General features: G+C 41.7%; 1 protein-coding gene across 14 annotated transcripts in view; it reads right to left on the bottom strand.

Annotated features, from left to right (window-relative positions):
- Nucleotides 1–19,603, bottom strand: part of DOCK10 (dedicator of cytokinesis 10) — a 215,165-nt gene that overhangs the window by 20,977 nt on the left and 174,585 nt on the right. For 13 of the 14 annotated variants that reach the window (XM_082221655.1, XM_082221651.1, XM_082221660.1 and 10 more), the window contains 16 exons: nt 17,700–17,796; nt 17,425–17,469; nt 16,664–16,839; nt 16,446–16,562; nt 15,319–15,430; nt 13,714–13,835; nt 13,508–13,622; nt 11,978–12,044; nt 10,279–10,326; nt 9,470–9,571; nt 7,099–7,223; nt 6,700–6,812; nt 5,394–5,531; nt 2,879–3,061; nt 2,048–2,158; nt 503–718 (listed from right to left, as the gene is read on the bottom strand). In XM_082221655.1, the coding sequence (XP_082077781.1) occupies nt 503–718; nt 2,048–2,158; nt 2,879–3,061; nt 5,394–5,531; nt 6,700–6,812; nt 7,099–7,223; nt 9,470–9,571; nt 10,279–10,326; nt 11,978–12,044; nt 13,508–13,622; nt 13,714–13,835; nt 15,319–15,430; nt 16,446–16,562; nt 16,664–16,839; nt 17,425–17,469; nt 17,700–17,796 (1,887 nt within the window). The remainder of the gene's footprint in view (nt 1–502; nt 719–2,047; nt 2,159–2,878; nt 3,062–5,393; nt 5,532–6,699; nt 6,813–7,098; nt 7,224–9,469; nt 9,572–10,278; nt 10,327–11,977; nt 12,045–13,507; nt 13,623–13,713; nt 13,836–15,318; nt 15,431–16,445; nt 16,563–16,663; nt 16,840–17,424; nt 17,470–17,699; nt 17,797–19,603) is intronic. The other variant, XM_082221659.1, reaches the window with a different exon arrangement.

Here is a 19,603-nt window from a genome sequence, read left to right as displayed (position 1 = left end):
AAGTGTTAATATTAAGCCGCACAGATTTTCTTTATCCTCATAAATGTCAGGCAAGTGTTTTGCAGAAAGGTAGCCAAGCTTCACTTGACAGATTTATTAGTGTGAATGTTTGTGCAAAACAAGAAACTGATGCTGAAGTCTTTACTTGAGCTAAGCTCCAGTTACCAAGAGATTTGCCTAAAAAGGCTAAGAGTATGGCTAAATGAGAGCATCAGGATTTCAACCATAAAAACAACTATCTGGGTCATGTCCTTGCAAGAGCTTAGAAAATAAAGGAGTCTAAAATAATTTGAACTCTGAATCAGGTTTCTTTTGGGGTGGGAAAGGATGCACAATAACACTCAATAAAGTGCTTGCATTTTAACAAAACAATTGTTAGCAAATGTCAACGGGTGATAATACATGCTCTGCTCCAGCCAGATGTATTTAAGTCAGACTCATATAGAGTGCTCCTCCCAATCCATTTTGGATACAAAATCAAACGTTAGTATTTGCAAGTTACCTCTGATAAGTCACCATTTCTAGCATGGATCTTGGCCATGCTTTCTAGCCAAGTCCTACGCAATTCAGGTGTGCTGGCGTATGAATTTGCCAAACTGTACTGCAAATCCACTAGCATCTCGGGGTCCTTCTCATGTTCCTTCATTTGAGCTGTAGCCATCAAAACCGTCCTTATGCGTTTGGTCAAGTCTTTCACTTCTGCTGGGAAGTTGCTGTTCTTTGGGGAGGAGAAGCAGCAGAAGTGTACTTTTAAACTTACAGAATTTCCGTTTCCATGTTAAATCACATACTTTTGGGACAGATGACATAGTGGACCATACACACACTTCAAAATCCTGTGCTTGCTGGCTCTTGCTCCTGCTCATACACAGTTACTGACATCTTTGCATGCCACTCCTTTTTTGTGCATCATCTTTTTTATATAGCATTTATCATGCAATTCAAAAACCTTGATCATGTGCAAAGTGGTAGCTGAACATCTAGCCACAGACTAGGCAGGTGGGATATGCAGGACTTCCCAGAGGTCATAGGAGTTAACCAAAAGATACTGGGTCAGGGTGGATGTGTATGGAGGCAAAAAGCCATGACCCCAGTACAGTTAGGGGAACCCTCTCCAGGAATCTAATACATACTTTGGAAAGTTATTCATTCACTAAGCATTTGGACACCTCTTGAGATACTGTAACACAATTTTGCATGAAGATTATTGAGATAAGGGAGCAGGTTTTTGTCTATGTTTGGATACAACCAGATGTCACTTTGAATCAAGATGGCAGACTGAACCATTAAAAACTGCACTGATTTTAATTGCTGATTTCAAAACTGCACTGATTTTTGATCTCTTAGAATTCTAAGAGAACACTGTTGATGAAGCTACCAGTAGCATACAAAGCAGACTGAAAAGAGCAACCTCTTATAGAAGGTTTATAGAATTGTAATGTCCGAAGGGACCACAAGGGCCATATAGTCTAACCCCCCCATGTCTCATGCTGTACTATCTGAGATCTTCAGCTTTCCACTGACATTGATCTATTTTTTCTAAAGGACCCAGTCCATGTGATACTTACCAGCATTATCTTTTTATTTATTACATTGGTGCCCTACCTTTCAGGCCTGATTAGCTCCCGAACAAGCTTACAATGAATATTTACCAGAATATACAATTTCATCAGACTTTGTACGGATAAAGCAGGGGAGAGGGTGCCCAGGAGCAACCATTTCAATAGCCAGAAAAATTGGTGTGATTTAGCAATACCCTAAATGATTCTGAACAAATTTCAAGTCAATATTGGGTAATTTATTTACTCCAGAAATAGCTTCAGTGATTGCAGTGGTGAAACAAAATACAATTCAGTACCTGCAAAGATATTAGCAGTAGGGACTGGACTGGATTATGCATCTCAGAGTGATTAGAAAATTAAGTATATTTCTTTTGCAAAATATATTTTTGGAAGGTTTTCACAGAAAGGACTAAGATTGTAATAGAGGATAATGTAGCTTAGGACCCATCTATTTATAGTTGTAAGTAATACCAGTCATTTCTTACTTTCATTTGCTTGTCTCCGTTAGCGAAATTATTTGTAATCGCCAGTGAATGCTGAAACCGGGAGCCTCCAATTCCTGCATCTGCAATCAACTGGCTTACAGCTTTGATGAGCTAAAAAACATTAAAAGGAGGTGTTAGCATAAGTAAATCAAGCTAGCAAGTGGTTATTCCTTAGACGAACTACTTGTACAACTTAATAGACTGCAAAAAGGGCTGTAGTTTAGGGGCAGAACATCTGCTTTGCATTCAGAAGGTCCCAAGTTCAACCATCAATTTCTCCAGGAAGGGCTGGGAATGTCCTGCGTCTGTAATCCTGGAGAGCCTCTGCCAGCCCATGTAGACAATACTGAGCTAGATGGCTCAAGGGTCTGACTTAGTACAAAGAGGATCCTATGCTGACCGAGTTACAACATGGACAATAGTCCAAGTAGTTGTCTGGGTCTCCATGTATATGCTCAAAGAGGGAACTAACAGCTCAAATGATGGCAGTGCCCCATGCCACATTTCAGAATTATAATCAGGGATATATAGGACACTAAGTGTGTCTCAAGAAGATTTCTATGCTGTGGACTGCATTTCCAGAATTAAACCTGCACCTTTCTAACCAGAAAGTTTCCTTTAGTTTAGGAAGAAAAGTTGAGGTTTTGGGGATTTTGCCAAGGTACAGCAGGACTGGAAGAACAGAAGTGCTTGGGAACTCTATGTGATCTGCACATAGACACTGCTCATCTCTAGACTGGGTCGAGGCAAAAACTAAAACAATTCCATGACCAGGAAATGCAAAAAGTAATCTGTGTGGGATGCTTATTCATCACCATAGTGTTTACTTACCTGCAAATGGGACCTGACTATTGACTTCTGCTTATTAAATTCAAAGTTCTTTCTCATGAAGAAATACAGCAGAGCAGAGGCTTCCATCTGTGTCGACCGTGACCTGTGATTGCAGCACTTAAGAATTTCATAGCAGAATGAGCCACATAAGTCAGCCTGCCCTTGGAAGAATGCTGAAGGGAACTATGGAGACAAAGATACACCTTTGCTACAACATAAGAGATTTCTTATAACACAAATGAAGCATCTGTCAGTGCTGGAAGGCAATCAAAGACCTCATGCCACATAAACTGCCTACAGTTGAGAAGGAGCTAGTCGTGACCCACAAAAAACACCAACAAGACTATCTGCATGGGCCACCGTGATCTCCAAAGATCATTGCTCAAGGTCATTCTGATTCACCCAGGTGTACATGTCATAGGGATACGACACAAATATTGCTGCATATATGGCTATCTAACACCTAGCTCAATGGTTGCAAGTGAGCACGAGGCAGGAGAAACACTCAGAGAGCAACATGTTGTGATGTTCTAGCTCTGGATTTCTGCAGTGTGTAGGTAGAAGGTTGGATTGGATTGCAGTAGGAGTTGGCTAAATGGGGGTGCCTCCATTAACTCACCTTCAACGGCATCACTGCAGATTATTGGGAGGAGTGAGGCAGCAGCAAGGTTGGTGTGATGCAGCTGTAGCACTGGAGCTAAATGGATGCCCCCACTTGCACCAACTTCACTGCTGCTTCACCCCTCCCAGTACGTTGCAGTGATGCTGGTGATGAAAGGTCATGTAAGGGCTGCTGCCCCACCCTTCAGCTCTTATTATTGATCACAGACTTCTGGAAACCATAGAACTCCCGCTTTCTGCTTGGACAAGCAGTACAACCATAGCCTCAATAACTTCTAAAAACATCCTAAGAACTGGTTGAAGTAGCTTTAAGTCCCAATTTGCTTTTGCTTCTGATGCAATTTCTTCTCCTCTTTAATTTTGATAGGATGTATCTAATATAAAATCTAAATAAAGATAGTATCCAATTAATGATATGAATAAATGAACTGAGATTTCTCTAACAACATGATCGGCTGAGCAGACTACGGAGAATAAGTAACATTATTCTTTGCATGCCACCCGTTGAGATGAGATTACTGAAGGAAAATGGAATGGAATGAGCAGGAAGAGAGCAACGTTACCATGTCAAGATGGAGCTAACCCCCATAGATATTTCAAGGAAGCATCCAAATCCATTCACTCCAGACAATGGAGTGGGTGGCTCAGATGACTGGAGAAAGGCCATAGCTCAGTGGCAGAGAGAATCTGCTTTGCATGAAGAAGGTCCCACATTCAGTCCCTGGGTTCTCCAGGTAGGGCTTAGAAAGACTCCCTGCCTTAAATCCTGGACAATCACTGCCAGTCAGAATAGGCACTACTGAGCCAGATAGACTAATGGTCTGATGCAGTGTAAGGCAGCTTCCTATGCATCTGTACGTCTCCACTCTCCCACTATTAAACAGGCTCCTGACAGTCTGCCTCGTAATTGAAAGCTGTTCCTGCTGGGTTTGTCTAATGTTTCCCTTGGCCCTAGAAATATGCCACTGGCGGCGTTACAATATCACACGTTGCGAAAGAAAAGCATTCTCCTCGCATTCTGTTTCGAGTACTTCACCGTAGGGTTCCGTTCAAGGAAGGGCTTGTCTTTATCTGGCAAAAACGTGGCTTTTGAAAATTTGCCGTATTAAGCAATGACTGAAGATGGTGGAGGAAAAAGCTGTGGATGGAATGGGCAATGAGGAAGGGAAGGCCAGTTCAGCTCCATGCTGCAGACGTATGAGTAGGACTGCAAAGGCTTCCCACTGGCATCTATCTGGTTGGCAACCATGACAACAGAGGGTTGGACTAGAAGAGCTTTTGGTCTGATCCTGGAGGTCTGTTCTTACGTTTGTATGTTCAGTAGTCCATGAACAAACACAAGGAGCTTTGCTGAAGAACTAGATTTTAAAAAAAATAATGATCCCGGACTTTCTCTCCCAAATAATTCTTTATGAACTCTGATGTTGAATGTTGCCTGGGTATCAAATATTGACTGCTTGATGCTAAAGCTCAATTTAATGCCATATTTGATTTTAATATTTGTTATAAGAAAGGATGTGACTGTTAACAAGCAATGGGCTGCCATTTTAATACTTGGCTGTATTTTATCTTCAATAATATCGATCTATGATCAAATATTACAGCTGACATGCAATGCCTTTGTTGGAACTCTAGCATTTGATAGCTAGCATCTGCTTTTTTTTTTTTAAGCAACCAACAGACTGATAACATGTCTATATCAATCAATGTCTGAGGTAAAATTTTGAATCTAAAACACAAATTTCTATGAGAAATTATCTGAAATTGTATTTCAGTACTGATTTCCAGGATGCAACTTGATCACTAATTATGTGGCAGGCATGGTTTCAATGCTGGTTTAAACAACAAACGAGCATTTCTTATCACAGGTGACCCAACTGTAGCAGGGACGTACCTTACTCACAAACAATCTAAGAGCAGCAAAGACGTGCTTGAGGGCTGCTGCAGAGTGATTGATTTGCAGAAACAGCAGGAAGGTATCAAAGACTTTCTTCATCAGTGTGTTCTGGCAATCTGATTGTTGCAGCTGTCTCTGAAAAACGAGCCAACAAACATCTTTCAGTCTTTCAAAAGCTAAACTGCCTGGCTTTCTCTGCATCTGTTTCTCCTGCCCAAATGGGCAAGGCCTGCTTTAACAGAATTAGCAACACAACGTCAAGTCAGCTGCTTCAGTACCACCTCCCAAAGTATCTCAAATAATATCTTCTCCCTTAAAATAATTCTGCCTCCCCCCACTTGCTGCCCCTTAGGCCAAAAAGTTCCAGGACACTTACATGATGTTCTTCCTCCTCCTCTCATCAAAACCTATGTTTCTAGGAAGGCTTTGCCACCAAGAATGGTGGGGCTGCACTGTTCACCTGACCTCCCTTTGGCCAGCTTGCTGCAGCATACCAAGAAGGAAAGGTGGAAAGGTGAGATGGCAGTGCAGTGCAGTGCAAATGCACTGGCAGAGCCAATCAGACACTCCTATTGACATGCTTGCACAGTGCGGACCTCACTGTTGTCTTATCTTTCTCTCTCTCCATCCAGAAAAACCTGCAGCAACCCAGCCTGAGGGAGATCCACTGAATAGCACCTCACACCACTACTGTTTGGCACAATGCCACAGTCCACTGAAACTTTAGTTTAGGGCAATGTTTTACTGTTATAACACATGCCTTGAATGCAAAAGCTCCAAGGAAAAAAGAGAGAGAGTAAATATACATTTTGCAGAACTTTCTGATATTATATCATATGCCTGCTCACCTGCTTATGTTTCCTAGATCTGCATAACTATTGTGAATTGCAGAGGAAAAAACAACACCCTCAGATTCTAGGGTGCATCAACAGTAAATGTAGCCATGCACATTTTTCTGTCTGAAAGGTGAATTGCTTACATCTCTGCAAATGCCTATCACAGAAAGATTTGAATGTTTATGCAACTGTATATAAGAAACAGGACTCAGTAGAGAGTAGGAAGTAAGAAGAATCTTGGTAGAGGGTTAAAAGCCTATCATAATAATACATAATGCAAGGTGCATTGGGCCTAGCACATTCCACTTACTTTTCCAAGCATGATTCGTAGATTTTGCCCAGATATGATACCTTTGGGTCATGTCTTTCTCCAAAAAATTAAACTGTGCAACTATAATAGGTTGGCATAAATAATAGAACACTGTGATTTTCATGTAAAGCATGATTTTGTCATATGGAAATCATACCTGATGATGTTGAGTAAACAGACATAATAAGTCAAGAATAGTAAGGCAAACTTCCGTGGCAATGTTGGCTTCGGTATCTACGTAGTTCACAATATCTGTTTCATTGGAACCACCTACAACAAAACAAATGTCATTGGAAAATGTATTTGAGGACAACAAGCGCAGACCAATTCACTAATGGCAAGTGCCAACAGTGAAGGGGAGGTCATTTAAACAGCATTTGTGTAAAACACTAGGCTTTCTATCACAGTTTTTTTTAGCTAAATTGCTAAAGATATAAGCTTGAATGAGTTGTTTTAATGGATGCTCTGGAGTAAGACTCATAAAGACTCATTACCCACACGGCAGCAGCTGATATTAGAGCAAAATGCAACATACGCCTAGGTCTTTTGTGCTTACTTGCAATGGTGCTGTCTATCATCTGCAGGAGTTTAGGGTTGGAGAAGGCATTCTTGCCACGTATTATTGGTAAAGTTTGAGATCTGTGGTGCTTGTGGACGTCACCGCTGGAGGCAGAATGTATCCTGCAAAATGAGAAGTTAGAGGGTCTTGCTTAAATGTTACATACTGTGTCCCAAAAGTTCTTCATTTGCTTCAATATATAGAGTAAGATGCCAGTTTCTATTTGACATATTCCATTTTCTCCCAATATGAATGTAATGAAGCAAGGAGAAGTAATGGGCAGCAAAGTGGGATATAAAGCTCACTAGAAAGATTACTTAGCTGAAATTTTGTACACATGTGTTAAGTAACTTTAGGGACTTGGGTAAACTGGCAATTGTCTCCTCATGCTTTGCTGCAGCAATGACAGAAGGGGTTCAGGATTGGAAAACTGAATCTTGAGCCACAGACTCTGCATTTTTGTGCACAATCTTTAATGGTGTTTTATGTCTTATAGCTACAGACTGCCCTGATATATTATTGTATAGCAGTTTAAAAACAATTTAAGAAAAAACAGTTTCATGTCTTTTATGCTTATGCGCTTCACTGTTAACATTATATAAGAGAGATCAGCTCTCTGTTGGCACCAAATACCCAAATTCAAGAAAATTACCTGACATGCTATGTACTGAACTCTTACTAGCAACTGACTGAACATGCAGTAAAATATATTTAATGGGTTGTATATTTAGCTAAATTAATACCTCTCCTTAAAAAGGCAGAAACAAGTATAAAGCATATGTGGTATTAATATGGCTATACTTATTTTTTTCTTTTTAAAGCAGATGATTATTGTAGGGCTACAAACCACCACCCCCAAATCATGGCATCACAACAGGGCATCAACAGAAGGAATTTAAAATATTATTATTATTTAGGAGGGGGATGTTGATAAGCCACAAAAAACCCCAAAAAACTTCTCAGGGGTAAGTTAAATGTAGCCCATGTATCCATTCCTGCAGATAAGCATATCTTTCTTTTATCAGAGGTGTAGGCTGGGGCTTCAGCAGCAGAACAGATTTCTTAACAGCAGAACTTCCAATTAATAAAGCTCTCAAAAACAATCAGAAGGAGCACTGGCAATTATCAAGATTCTCTTAAGATACAGCCTTCTAAGTCTTGTTAAGTTAAAGGCACAATGGCAAGAAAAAGACCAAGTGATTGCTTTGGAGAGAGCAGAGTGAAGCAGTGGGTTAAGAATTTGCTGCAGTACACCTCATTGCTAGGCCTTTGTTTTGTTGAGGCGTCATTTTCCTGTAAACATGCCGCAATACAATGGCCCAGTGAAAGGATTCATTCAGATCTGTAAAGTGAGATCAGGGCTTATTCTGGAGCAAGAAGCAAAGGAGTGCATCATTCCCCCTCATGCTTCATTTGGTCCAGCCTTTCGCCATGACACAAGGCTATTATACTGGCAACTGTTGAGTTTCAGTTAGCTGTGCATGAACAAAGTGGCTCTCAAAGAACCATGGGATAAAAATATAAATGTGTCTTAAAGCCTACAAGCAGAGCAGATTCAAAATGTTCAGCCCTTAACATTAAGATGCATCTCACTGTCTTCAACGAACCAAATAACAGCACAACAGGGATTTTAATCACAATACCTAAGTATTCCTAAAGTCAAAAAACCAAAAGTGAACTGGATCGGAACCCATCAACATTTCCATCTTTTACTTTAAAGCAGCAACAGGAGGCTCTGAACTTTTTGCAATGCTGGTGTTGGAGAAGGAGGATTTCCCCTCTTGATTAATTTATGATTGCTCAAAAGTAAGCCCCATTGAATTCAATAGGGCTTATATCTCTGTAAATGAGATTAAGATTCTACTCTAAATCACACATCTATCTAAAAGTACTAAAACTCAACAACGGGAGGTAGTGGAAGATACAGGTGCCTCTATTCTGTTAATAACAGCTTGCAGAAACAAATCTGGAGCACTTTGATTTTAAGTAAAAAATGAAAATATTGGGGAGATGTAGCCATGTATAGCTCAGCCCTTAGATTCACTGCACACTGGCTGCTTTGCCTGTGGTAGGTCTACATGCAGATCACAAGGCAGAGCTGTCATGTCCAAGGAGCTGTAAGCACAAAGCAACCTATTTCACAGCACTGAGGCGACCCAGATGCAAAACTGGCTGGATCTATTAGCACATGGGATGAACTGGATACAAGATAAACATTACAAAAATATTGTGGTCATGTGGCTTGTTAGATTGAAGTAACTGCATGAAAAATATATAGAGAAAAAGAAGAGGAGCATGGGATAGGGTTACTGTTGACTCCTTTTAGCTTGGAATGAAGTTAAAAGCTCAGTAGCAAAATGTATCTTACCATTGGGGCAGAAGCCCAGAGGTCTGGCAGGATGAGTTAGAGCCTTTCAGGGTTCCATTATTCTGTGTTGTTTGAGCAACCTTAAAAGCAGCAGCAATTTTCCTAATAATAATAATATTGTTGTAAGATGTAATCCTTAATATGCTTTTATATAATCAGCCTTATTGAACACAACAGGACTTATTTCTGAGAAAACATGCATCGAGTTGCCCCTTTTCACATGAAAAACACAATGGGCAAAAGATAAAAAAAATACCAATAGTTTGTTTTCATTTTATAACTGCTGGAAATGTAGCAGACAGAACAGCTCATTGTTGCTGCTGGAAATGAAAAACAAACCATCATAATATTGCCAAGGAAAAGTGCGTGCCTGATCCCTGGCAGCTGCAAAAATAGCCTCATACTTCAGAAATAGTGGCCAAAAAATGAAGAGGCAAGAAGGTATTGGATTGCAAACGCTGCAAAGTATTATTGATCCCTTTTATACTACCTGTCATAGGAAAAGTCAACTGTTAAAAGCAACATGCAGCTGCTAATGCCATCAAATTAGAAGTTTTGCACACAGGGACGAACCCTCCTTAAGTTTTTTCATGTACCTAATTACTTATCTTCTTGGTAGTAACAAGGGAAGCAGCATTACTTCGAATCCTACCAGCTTTAGTGCATTTGGAGCTCAGCTTTCTGAGAAAAAAGCCAGTCTGGATTGAACTTGTACACACTGATATTTGGGTCATTCATTTACATGCCAGCTTCAAAGTGTGTTTGAAATTTCATCTTGCCATATGTTATATAACTAAAGCACAACTTACCTCACTATGTTTCGTTTCCCAAGGTATCTGAAATTTTGGAAGCAAACCCTGAAAGAAAGAAAAAGTGAGACTCTGATCGTTTTTGTTTGATAGTACAGGGATGGTCAGGCACTCACCTGAGCATAAAGTCAAAAGTTTGAACAGCAACAGGGCATGCACACCCTCTTCCTTGCATGTGTCCATCCCCTAAGTCTGCAACTTTCTTCATACTGTTCAGAGAAGGTCTTGTAGGGGTGAGGAACCTTGGTTTAACAGGGTCCCCAATTGCACAAACAGTTCTACTCATGTACAAGTGAGTGCAAGGAGAAGCCCAGGCTTTGCCTCTGGAAGATGGCAAAGGTCAGGAACTGAGTGGGGTGCGCCATGTGCATTGGGAGAGGGGGTTGTGTGCATGCCCTCCCCACCACACTTTCAGCATTTGCATGTTCAGGTGAGTGCCTGAACACATCTTATATAACAATGCACATACACACACTTTACACTGAACCATTTTTTTCTCTTGCCAGGAGTATGGCACTGCAGCAAGACCAAGCTTGCATAACCACATCTGGCTTACAAGACATACAAACCACCTTTCAGCTCAGGTTTTCCATGCCTTTGGAAGCAGACAGGCCAGGAAAAGGGAAGCATTGGGAGTCATGATTCACCCCCAATTCTGAGCAGAAGTCACTGGACTAGACCTCCCATCAGCCCGTATCGTTGGCCAAACTGAATGGGCTGATGGGAGTTTGAGTCCAACAACATCTGGAGGGCCAAAGTTCTTCATCTCTGCTCTAGAGGTTAAACTAGTTTGGCTCTTTTGACAGGGCTGAGGATTCCTGAACAAGACAGAACTGACAGTGTCATAATTTCTCTATCATTTCTGTGGTAGTTTTATAAAGAAGTGGGCACCTTCTGTGCCAACCTTTAAACGGTTCTATTCCAACAGGCCTATGTAGGCAATTAAGAACACACTCTTCCACAATGGTTAATTGATGTCTGCTTTTGATGGTTTTATTGTATGGTCTTATGTTTCCATTGTGGGAACTGCTTTGATATTTTTTAAATGATACAGTGGTATACAAATATTTCTATAAATTAATAGCTGAGCACACCCACATCTTTCACCTCCAGGTAGCTGGCTCTGTGTACAGCAAACTATAGGGATCACATGCATAGTGCTGAGGACAGCAGAATCCTAGGCATGTCTACTCAGAAGTAAATTGAATGGGACTCACTTTGAAGAATGCATACATAGAATCATATCCTAAGAGATATAAGGAGATTCTGAGCCCTTTCATGGCATGTGATCTATAGTGAGGCTGACATAGGGAGCAAATAATTTTCATATATTTCACAACAGAAAGAAGGGGAAGGAATTTGTCCCATGATGGGTCAGGAATGCATATGATGAAAACATTTTCTGTTCTCTATGTATGGGAGACCATAACACACCATGTTTTAGGCACAGATGTTATTAGAAGAGGTTCAAGATTCACAGGTTTCCTAGGTATATGGGTGGGGAGAGGGAACAATATTTCAAAAGGCCAGCAAAGATTGGAAATAATTGGCCTTTAACAGTTCAAAAACAACGCATATGTGGATCCGAGGCTAAGAATTTTCAAAATGTCAGTAAAACCCAGTATTTACACCTTGCTTCGTTCTATCTGAGTCACTGCCAATGACAGCCTTAGAAGGACAAACCTCAGAGTGAGCTTACTCTAAAATGCTGAAAAAGTCTGTTATCTCTGTGAATGGGGCTCTCTGCCAGTAGGAGATCAATGTATCTGGAAAGAGACATAAAAAATATAAATCTATTATTTGCCCGCAATTAAAGAGCTGACTCAAAGCATTAAGAACATAAGAAGAACAGTGCTGGATCAGAGCAAAGGCCCAGCTGGTCCAGGAGCCTGTTCCCATAGTGGCCAACTAGATGCCTATAGGAAGTCTGTAAACAAGAGCATAGGAACACAGGAAGCTGCCTTATACCAAGTCAGACCATTGGTCCATTTGGCTCAGTATCGTCTACACCGATTGGCAGTGGCTGTCCAGGGTTCAGACAGGAGTCTCTCCCTGCCGAGCTGGAGATGCTGGGAATTAAACCTGGGATCCTCTGCATGCAAGGCAGATGCTGCGCCATTGAGCTACAGCCCCTTCCAAAGGCCAGTTGGTACACTACCATTCTCACAGCCTTGTGAGGTAAGCCCAGGGGGAAGAGCTATGTAGGATACAAGTGAAGCTGAGGACATGAATGCAGCAGAACGCTTCCCACTTGTCAGCCCTAGAAACTGGTATTCAGAGGCATATTGCTCCAGCTCTGGAGGTTGAGCATTGTCTTCATGGCAGGTAGCCATGACAGCTTTATGCTCCATATATTTATCTAATTCCCTTTTTAAGCCATCCATGTTGGTCACTGCTGCATTGTGTAGGAATGAATTCCATGATTTAACTATGCGCTGTATGAAAAAATAATTTCTTCTTCCTATGAAATATTCAGGTTTATTTGACGTAGGAGATACCTGACTCTATCCACTTTTTCCCACACCATGTGTAATCTAATAATAATAATAATAATAATAATAATAATAATAATAATAATTTATTATTTGTACCCCGCCCATCTGGCTGGGTTTCCCCAGCCACTCTGGGCAGCTTCCATAGAAACCAAAAATACACTAAAATATCACAGATTAAAAGCTTCCCTGAACAGGGCTGCCTTAAGATGTCTTCTGAATGTCAGGTAGTTATTTATTGCTTTGACATCTGATGGGAGGGCGTTCCACAGGGCAGGCGCCACTACCGAGAAGGCCCTCTGTCTGGTTCCCTGTAGCTTTGCTTCTCGCAATGAGGGAACCGCCAGAAGGCCCTCGGCGCTGGACCTCAGAACGATGGGGGTGGAGACGCTCCTTCAGGTATACTGGGCCGAGGCCATTTAGGGCTTTAAAGGTCAACACCAGCACTTTGAATTGTGCTCGGAAACGTACTTGGAGCCAATGTAGGTCTTTCAAGACTGATGTTATGTGGTCTCGGCGGCCGCCCCCAGTCACCAGTCTAGCTGCCGCATTCTGGATTAGTTGTAGTTTCTGAGTCACCTTCAAAGGTAGCCCCACGTAGAGCGCATTGCAGTAGTCCAAGCAGGAGATAACTAGAGCACTGCTTATACACTGCTACCATGTCCCCTTTTATTTACTTTCCCAAATGAAGCTTGAAACATTTTTTTGTGAGTGCTTGCACTCTATGGTTTCCTCACCTTCCGAAATTGTTTTCATAATGTGAAGGAAACACATCAGGAGACTTCGCGTTTCAGCCTGATCTAGTTTGTCAAACCGAAGAGCTGACCCAATCAGGGATAATGGCCTCACAATCTGTTAGGAGTGAAATACAAAGGATCTTTGTAGTGACTTGGAGGCCTTCAGATTCTGAAAATTGTTTCCAACCATTCACACGCATGCATACCTTTTCACAGGTTTCTGTCGCCTCGCTGTTCTTTTCGTTGGTGCTTGGGTTAGAGTCGAGACTTGCTAAGGAGCCTCTGGAGTCAGCATGGTTTACTGCAGAAATAGCTACTGATGAAAAAGCTGGAAACAAAACCCACAACGAACATGCTAAAATGATGTTTATGGACACAAAAATTAGGCAGAAGAATGAAAACTCAAAGTGTAGGGTGGAAAAGTGACACGGTTGTGGAACACAATGTTGCTCAATTAATGAAGACACTGATGGCCATGCGTCTGAGTGTATGAAACACTGTTGACATAGGATGATAAATATACAGGGATATTTGTGCTGTTGTTATTGATGATGTTAGGTACATTCTGAGACACAATGGACCAAAGATCACTGAAATGAAGAATTTTATTACACACAATTAGTATTGTATACAGATAGAAGTACATACATCGAACAGTATTTCTATTATATCCTTTTGGCCAGGAGTTAATTTTATTTATTATTACTTATTTTAAACACTTGTATACCGCCTTTGGAAAGTCTCTGACAGGACAAGGAGTTAATGATGCCCATGTTTCTGAGCTCAGCCAACCTCTGCTGTTGACTTGTGTTGGGGTGTTTTGTCATTCTGCATGTTCCTGCTGTAGCTGTGGAATGTGTGGTGGATTGAATTCCTGATGGTGACTGCCAGCACTGAGCCTAAAAACAGAGTGCTGAAGGCCAGCTATGAATCTGCTGGATTCTATGCTGGTCCACTAGGTCCATTACCCACATGGGACCAATATGGGCCCTTCAACTGCACTGACCTAGAGCTGGCACAGCAATTTTTTGGGGGAAGAAACACTCTCCAACCTCCCACCCTGACCAGCATAAGCCAGTAAGGCTTCAGATGTGCTGGTAAATCTGTCGCTCCTCCTGGGTACAATTTATAATTACTATTCTAATTATTTACTTTACAAAAATGAGTTGAGAACAATGTGACCTGTTCAAAGTTCTTTTATTTTGGGCACCAATTTTTATGTAGCTCGGTCCCTGCTCCTGCCAACCTAGCAGTTCGAAAGCACGTCAAAGTGCAAGTAGAAAAATAGGTACTGCTCTGGCAGGAAGGTAAACGCCATTTCCGTGCACTGCTCTGGTTCACCAGAAGCGGCTTGGTCATGCTGGCCACATGACCCGGCAGCTGTACGCCGGCTCCCTCGGCCAATAAAGCGAGATGAGTGCCGCAACCCCAGAGTCGGCCACAACTGGACCTAATGGTCAGGGGTCCCTTTACCTTTAACTACAAAGCAGGGAAAAGTGTAATGAACTGATTAACTCCTCTCCCCTGGAATTATGGGAGAATGGAATATTTAAGCATATGCATACATTTAGGAAGCATGGAGAAATCCCAAAGGGATTCGTCTTCCTTAAAACAAGAACAACAGGCTGGGGTCATGTTTGATATCATTAACAGAAGGAATGTACAAACTGAAAAACTAACTCAGGCATTATTTGGATGACGAAAATATATAATACGAAGTTTTCTTGCCTTGCATGTTAAGGAAATAATCAGAGTTTAAAAACTGGTAACAAGCCTCACGGTGGAGCAATCTGCCCCAAATGCTTTCGTACCTGCTATAGAGTTAAGAACATCTTTGGAAAAAGAGGTATCTACAGAGTTTGCATGTTTCATTGCTGCCTGACTCTGAAATCCACCAGTAGTACTCAAATCATCTCTGGATCCCTGGATTTCAATGAGAACAAGGGAACAAATTTAGTCACTCATATCATCAGCTTTCGAAAACAGCCTGTTAATTTGATAGTTATATAATTACATTGCTACTGGAATGGTTTTCTGGCATGACGTTAAAAATAAAAACAACCCAGCATCTGCTGATTAATGCCAAGGAGAGCTTATCCTCACTACCAAGTTAATCTTTCATATTTCCATCTACATATTTTTCCTGTGTGCTCAAATCAAATTCAGATAAAGCCCTATTTGTGTGCTACTTGTGTCTACATATGCATGTAGAGCAAGGAGAGGAACCTTCTGCTGCCTTTGCCTCTAAGGCAAGTGTATTGGTTGACATATGAATCCTGTATATCAAGTCAGCCAACATGAATATACTCAGTGGTTGCTTCCCCTGAAAGTTGCTAGGTCAGGTGGTGTTGTCTCCCAGAGCATAAGAAGTTGAGAGTCACTGTCCAGGGCTATGGAGAGTGGGAGCAGCACAGCATTTCATATGGTTTTGCTATGAAGGCTCTTCCAAACAAGAAATCTCTGACATCAGTGAGAACACTAAGCTACTACAGTCACATGAGTGGACCATGTGAATGAATGCTTGAATTGGTCTTTGGTTGCGTTATAGTAACTCTTCCTCTTGTCCTTCATCATCATTATTATTTTTTAATAGCCACAGTCACCTCTCAGGGTTTTAGAACAATGGCTGGATAATCCAGATACTACTGTAATATAGCTGAGAAGCCTCTTTAGACAGGGCTATGTATAGACTTCTATATAATGTACAGTTAATTAATCCATAAGGGCTAACACAAGTCTGTTGAGGGCCCTCGAGGTAGATATATGAGTGTGTAGCTCATTTAAGGGCCTTCAGCCTAGTGAATTTGGGTCAATTGTTGATAAATTAACCTAATTATTCACCCAGCAAAGACAGATCTGAAAACAGAAAGGTCTGTATGAAAACGTAACAAAAATGACTCAAAATGAATTTGTGGAACAGAAGCTCACTCTCGTTTACCTGATTGGACGTATTTATGTTGAACGGAAACAGGTCCTTCATATATATCCTTGGCATGTTGTCTAAAAGCATGCCATACAGGGGCATATACAGGTTTGCTATCTTTGCCTGTTTCTCCTGGGGGAAAAAATGAAATTCAAAGAGAAAGGCTCACTGCAGGTGGCTGACTGGTAGATTTCAAAAGCACACAGGAATATGCAAGTAAGGCAAAAATTTACCAGGTCGGCATATCGATCATCAAAGGAATGTTTCGCCATGAGGTTTTTTAGTACTGCCAAGGCCATGTGCCTAATATCCTGATCTTCCTGGAGTGCAAACCCAACCTCTCGCAGAAGTAATCCAATTAAGAAATGCTTTCGGCAAAACTCATTTGTCACAGTATACTCTGGAATATCTTGAAGAGAACAGGCAAGAGGTTCATTGCATATTACTAAAGTTATGCATGCCCAAGAAATAGATATGCCAGCAAGAGTCTAGTACTATTATCAGCCATTGCTATTATCCAGTTAACTTTTTTTAAATAAAAAAACCTCATTATATTTTCACAAAGCTCTTTCGATTGAACCAGTTATTTTTCAAAGGTTCCTAAGGCAATAAAATATTATCTATCTTTGCAAACATTTCTGTAAGGTATGGTTGGTGGATATTAGTCTCATCCAAGATCTCACAATATGGAAAACACCCAAACAACAACAACAACAACAACAACAATTTATTTATACCCCTCCCATCTGGCTGGGCTTCCCCAGCCACTCTGGGCGGCTTCCAAAAAAATATTAAAATACATCAAACATTAAAAGCTTCCCTAAACAGGGCTGCCTTCAGATGTCTAACTCCCAACTATCAACATTTGTAAATGCTTGGCTTCAGGTAATATTGTAGCTAATTTCAGAAGTGCTATGAATGGGATTTGGACCTCTTAGTGTGTTCATCCATTAATTTATGGTCATGGAAGGAATAAAAGCAATTCACCTCTTACCTGATGCATGAAACTGCAGTGTTGTTTCTGATGGTGTTGCTGGGTCTTAAATGATTTTGCAGAAATAGAAGGGGAGGGGAAAGACAACAATTACCTTTTTATACAATGAGCTGACTTAGGAAATGCAAATTGGGCACGTTGATCCTTCATATAATTAGATTAAGCATCAAAGTTCCATTGATTTCCCTAGGGTTTATTTCCAAGTAAGTGTCTTTAGGATAAAAAAAGTTTGTTTTCCTTGAAAAGAAATAATAAATAAATAAGGAAGTTCTTACCTGGTATGTCTGCCGATCTCATAGGCAGGCACAGAGGAATGAAGTGTTCATGATTGCATACTTCTTGAAGAAAGTCAAATTTATACTGGAACAAGATCTGAAATGTTACAATAGTGATTGTTTTGCACTCAGTATTGGAGATTTACACTTGCATTACATAGGTCACACAGAAAAGAGGAAACCAGTGGTCTGTCATGTAAAGGAAAACTGGGTTTGGTTTTGCTATTTCACTGCAATTTATTTTGGATCCTTAAATATATTTTATTTCTTATGAGCATTAAATTGTATTGAATAAGAGGATACCCTTTGGGAGAGGGCAGAATATACTGTGTAATAAATGTGAAAATAATTCCCATATGTTGCTTTTATGTTTGGACTATTGGTGATCCAGGGGAAAAGGACTGTGTAAGCACTTCCTATTTAGTCAAGAAGCAAGGGAATGCAGAACAGATATGGATACTTCACAGTTTGCGGGAGTAGAGCCTTTCAGCAGTGGCGTAGCGTGGGGGGTGCCAGGGGTGCCGGCCGCACCGGGCGCAACATTGGGGGGGGGCGCGTTTCGCCGGCCCTTCGCAAGACAAAAGTCCATAGGGAAATCTCCGGGACAGCGGGGAAGCGCAGCGCGTCTTCCCCACTGTCCTCGGACCTCCTCCGAAGCCTGGTGGTGGGGCAGAGAGACCTCCTCCCGCCGCCAGGCTTCGGAAGGATGCTCCGAAGGCTGGCGGCGGGAGGAGGGCTCTCCGCCCCACCGCCAGGCTTCGGAAGGCTGCTCCGAAGCCTGGCGGCGGGAGGAGGGCTCTCCGCCCCACTGCCAGGCTTCGGAAGGCTGCTCCGAAGCCTGGCGGTGGGGCGGAGAGACCTTCTCCCCGCGCCAGCCTTCGGATGGCTGTCCTGAAGACTTGTGGTGGGAGCAGTGGCGTAGCATGGGGGGTGCAGGGGGGGCTTGCTGCACCTGGCGCAACATCTGGGGGGGCGCGGAAGAGACTCGAGTGCTAAAATCCACGGGTTAGGGGGCACAAATTACTTGCCTTGCCCTGGGTGCTGAGAACCCACGCTACGCCACTGCCTTTCAGTACTTCCCTTATGAATAAGCTTTCAACAAGGGGTGTATTTCGAGAGGAAATGCAGTATGCAGAGTGCCCTGCTGATGTCGGCATCCTTTTTACTGCACATCCATGATGATTTGTGCACATGACTGTGTCAGAGCAGTCACATGTGATCCCGCTTTATATATTGTTTGTGTCTGCAAATGCTTTGGGTTGGTCTCATTTTTGTTGCCCCTCTGGATAGCAAAAATGTGGTAGCATCAGGGAAGCATCACAGAACCAACTGAAATAGAATAATTCCACCAGTGGTGCATTGCTACTGGGCCAGAATGCACCCTCAATAAAATAACAGTCTGGAGGGGTCTGAAGTCTTGGGGAGTGTAGTAAGACTGGGTATAGCTTTAGGGGCTGCACTGTATAGATAAATGTTGCATAACTGCTTCCACATGTTTTGGTAAAGCTTTGATTATAAATGCAACAGAAAAGTAGTATCTTGTAGAGACCAACACTCTCTTCATATTAATCCTGATGTTAGGATCGTCCTATTGCATGTAGGACCCTGGCAGAGACACATGCCTGACTGGCATGTTCTCTCCATCCTGGTCGTTCGTTCGGGAACTTCAAAAGCTTTCTCCAGCCTGAACATCACAGTGACTGATACCAAGAGGCATTAGTACACTTACATAGTTTGTGTAACAGACTCAGTAGCACAGCATTTTGGCTAATCTACATTATTTACATATAATACACTTGGAGCATTCTGACTTGGCTCCTTCCTCTTTCTCATCAGACACCAAAGAGAAAGAACAAAGGACAATAGTTTCACATCACGGAACACTGTAATACCAAACATCCTGT

The sequence above is a fragment of the Podarcis vaucheri genome (assembly GCF_965113315.1).
Source record: "Podarcis vaucheri genome assembly, chromosome: 5".
Classification (NCBI taxonomy): domain Eukaryota; kingdom Metazoa; phylum Chordata; class Lepidosauria; order Squamata; family Lacertidae; genus Podarcis; species Podarcis vaucheri.
This window is presented reverse-complemented; position numbering and strand designations above follow the sequence as displayed.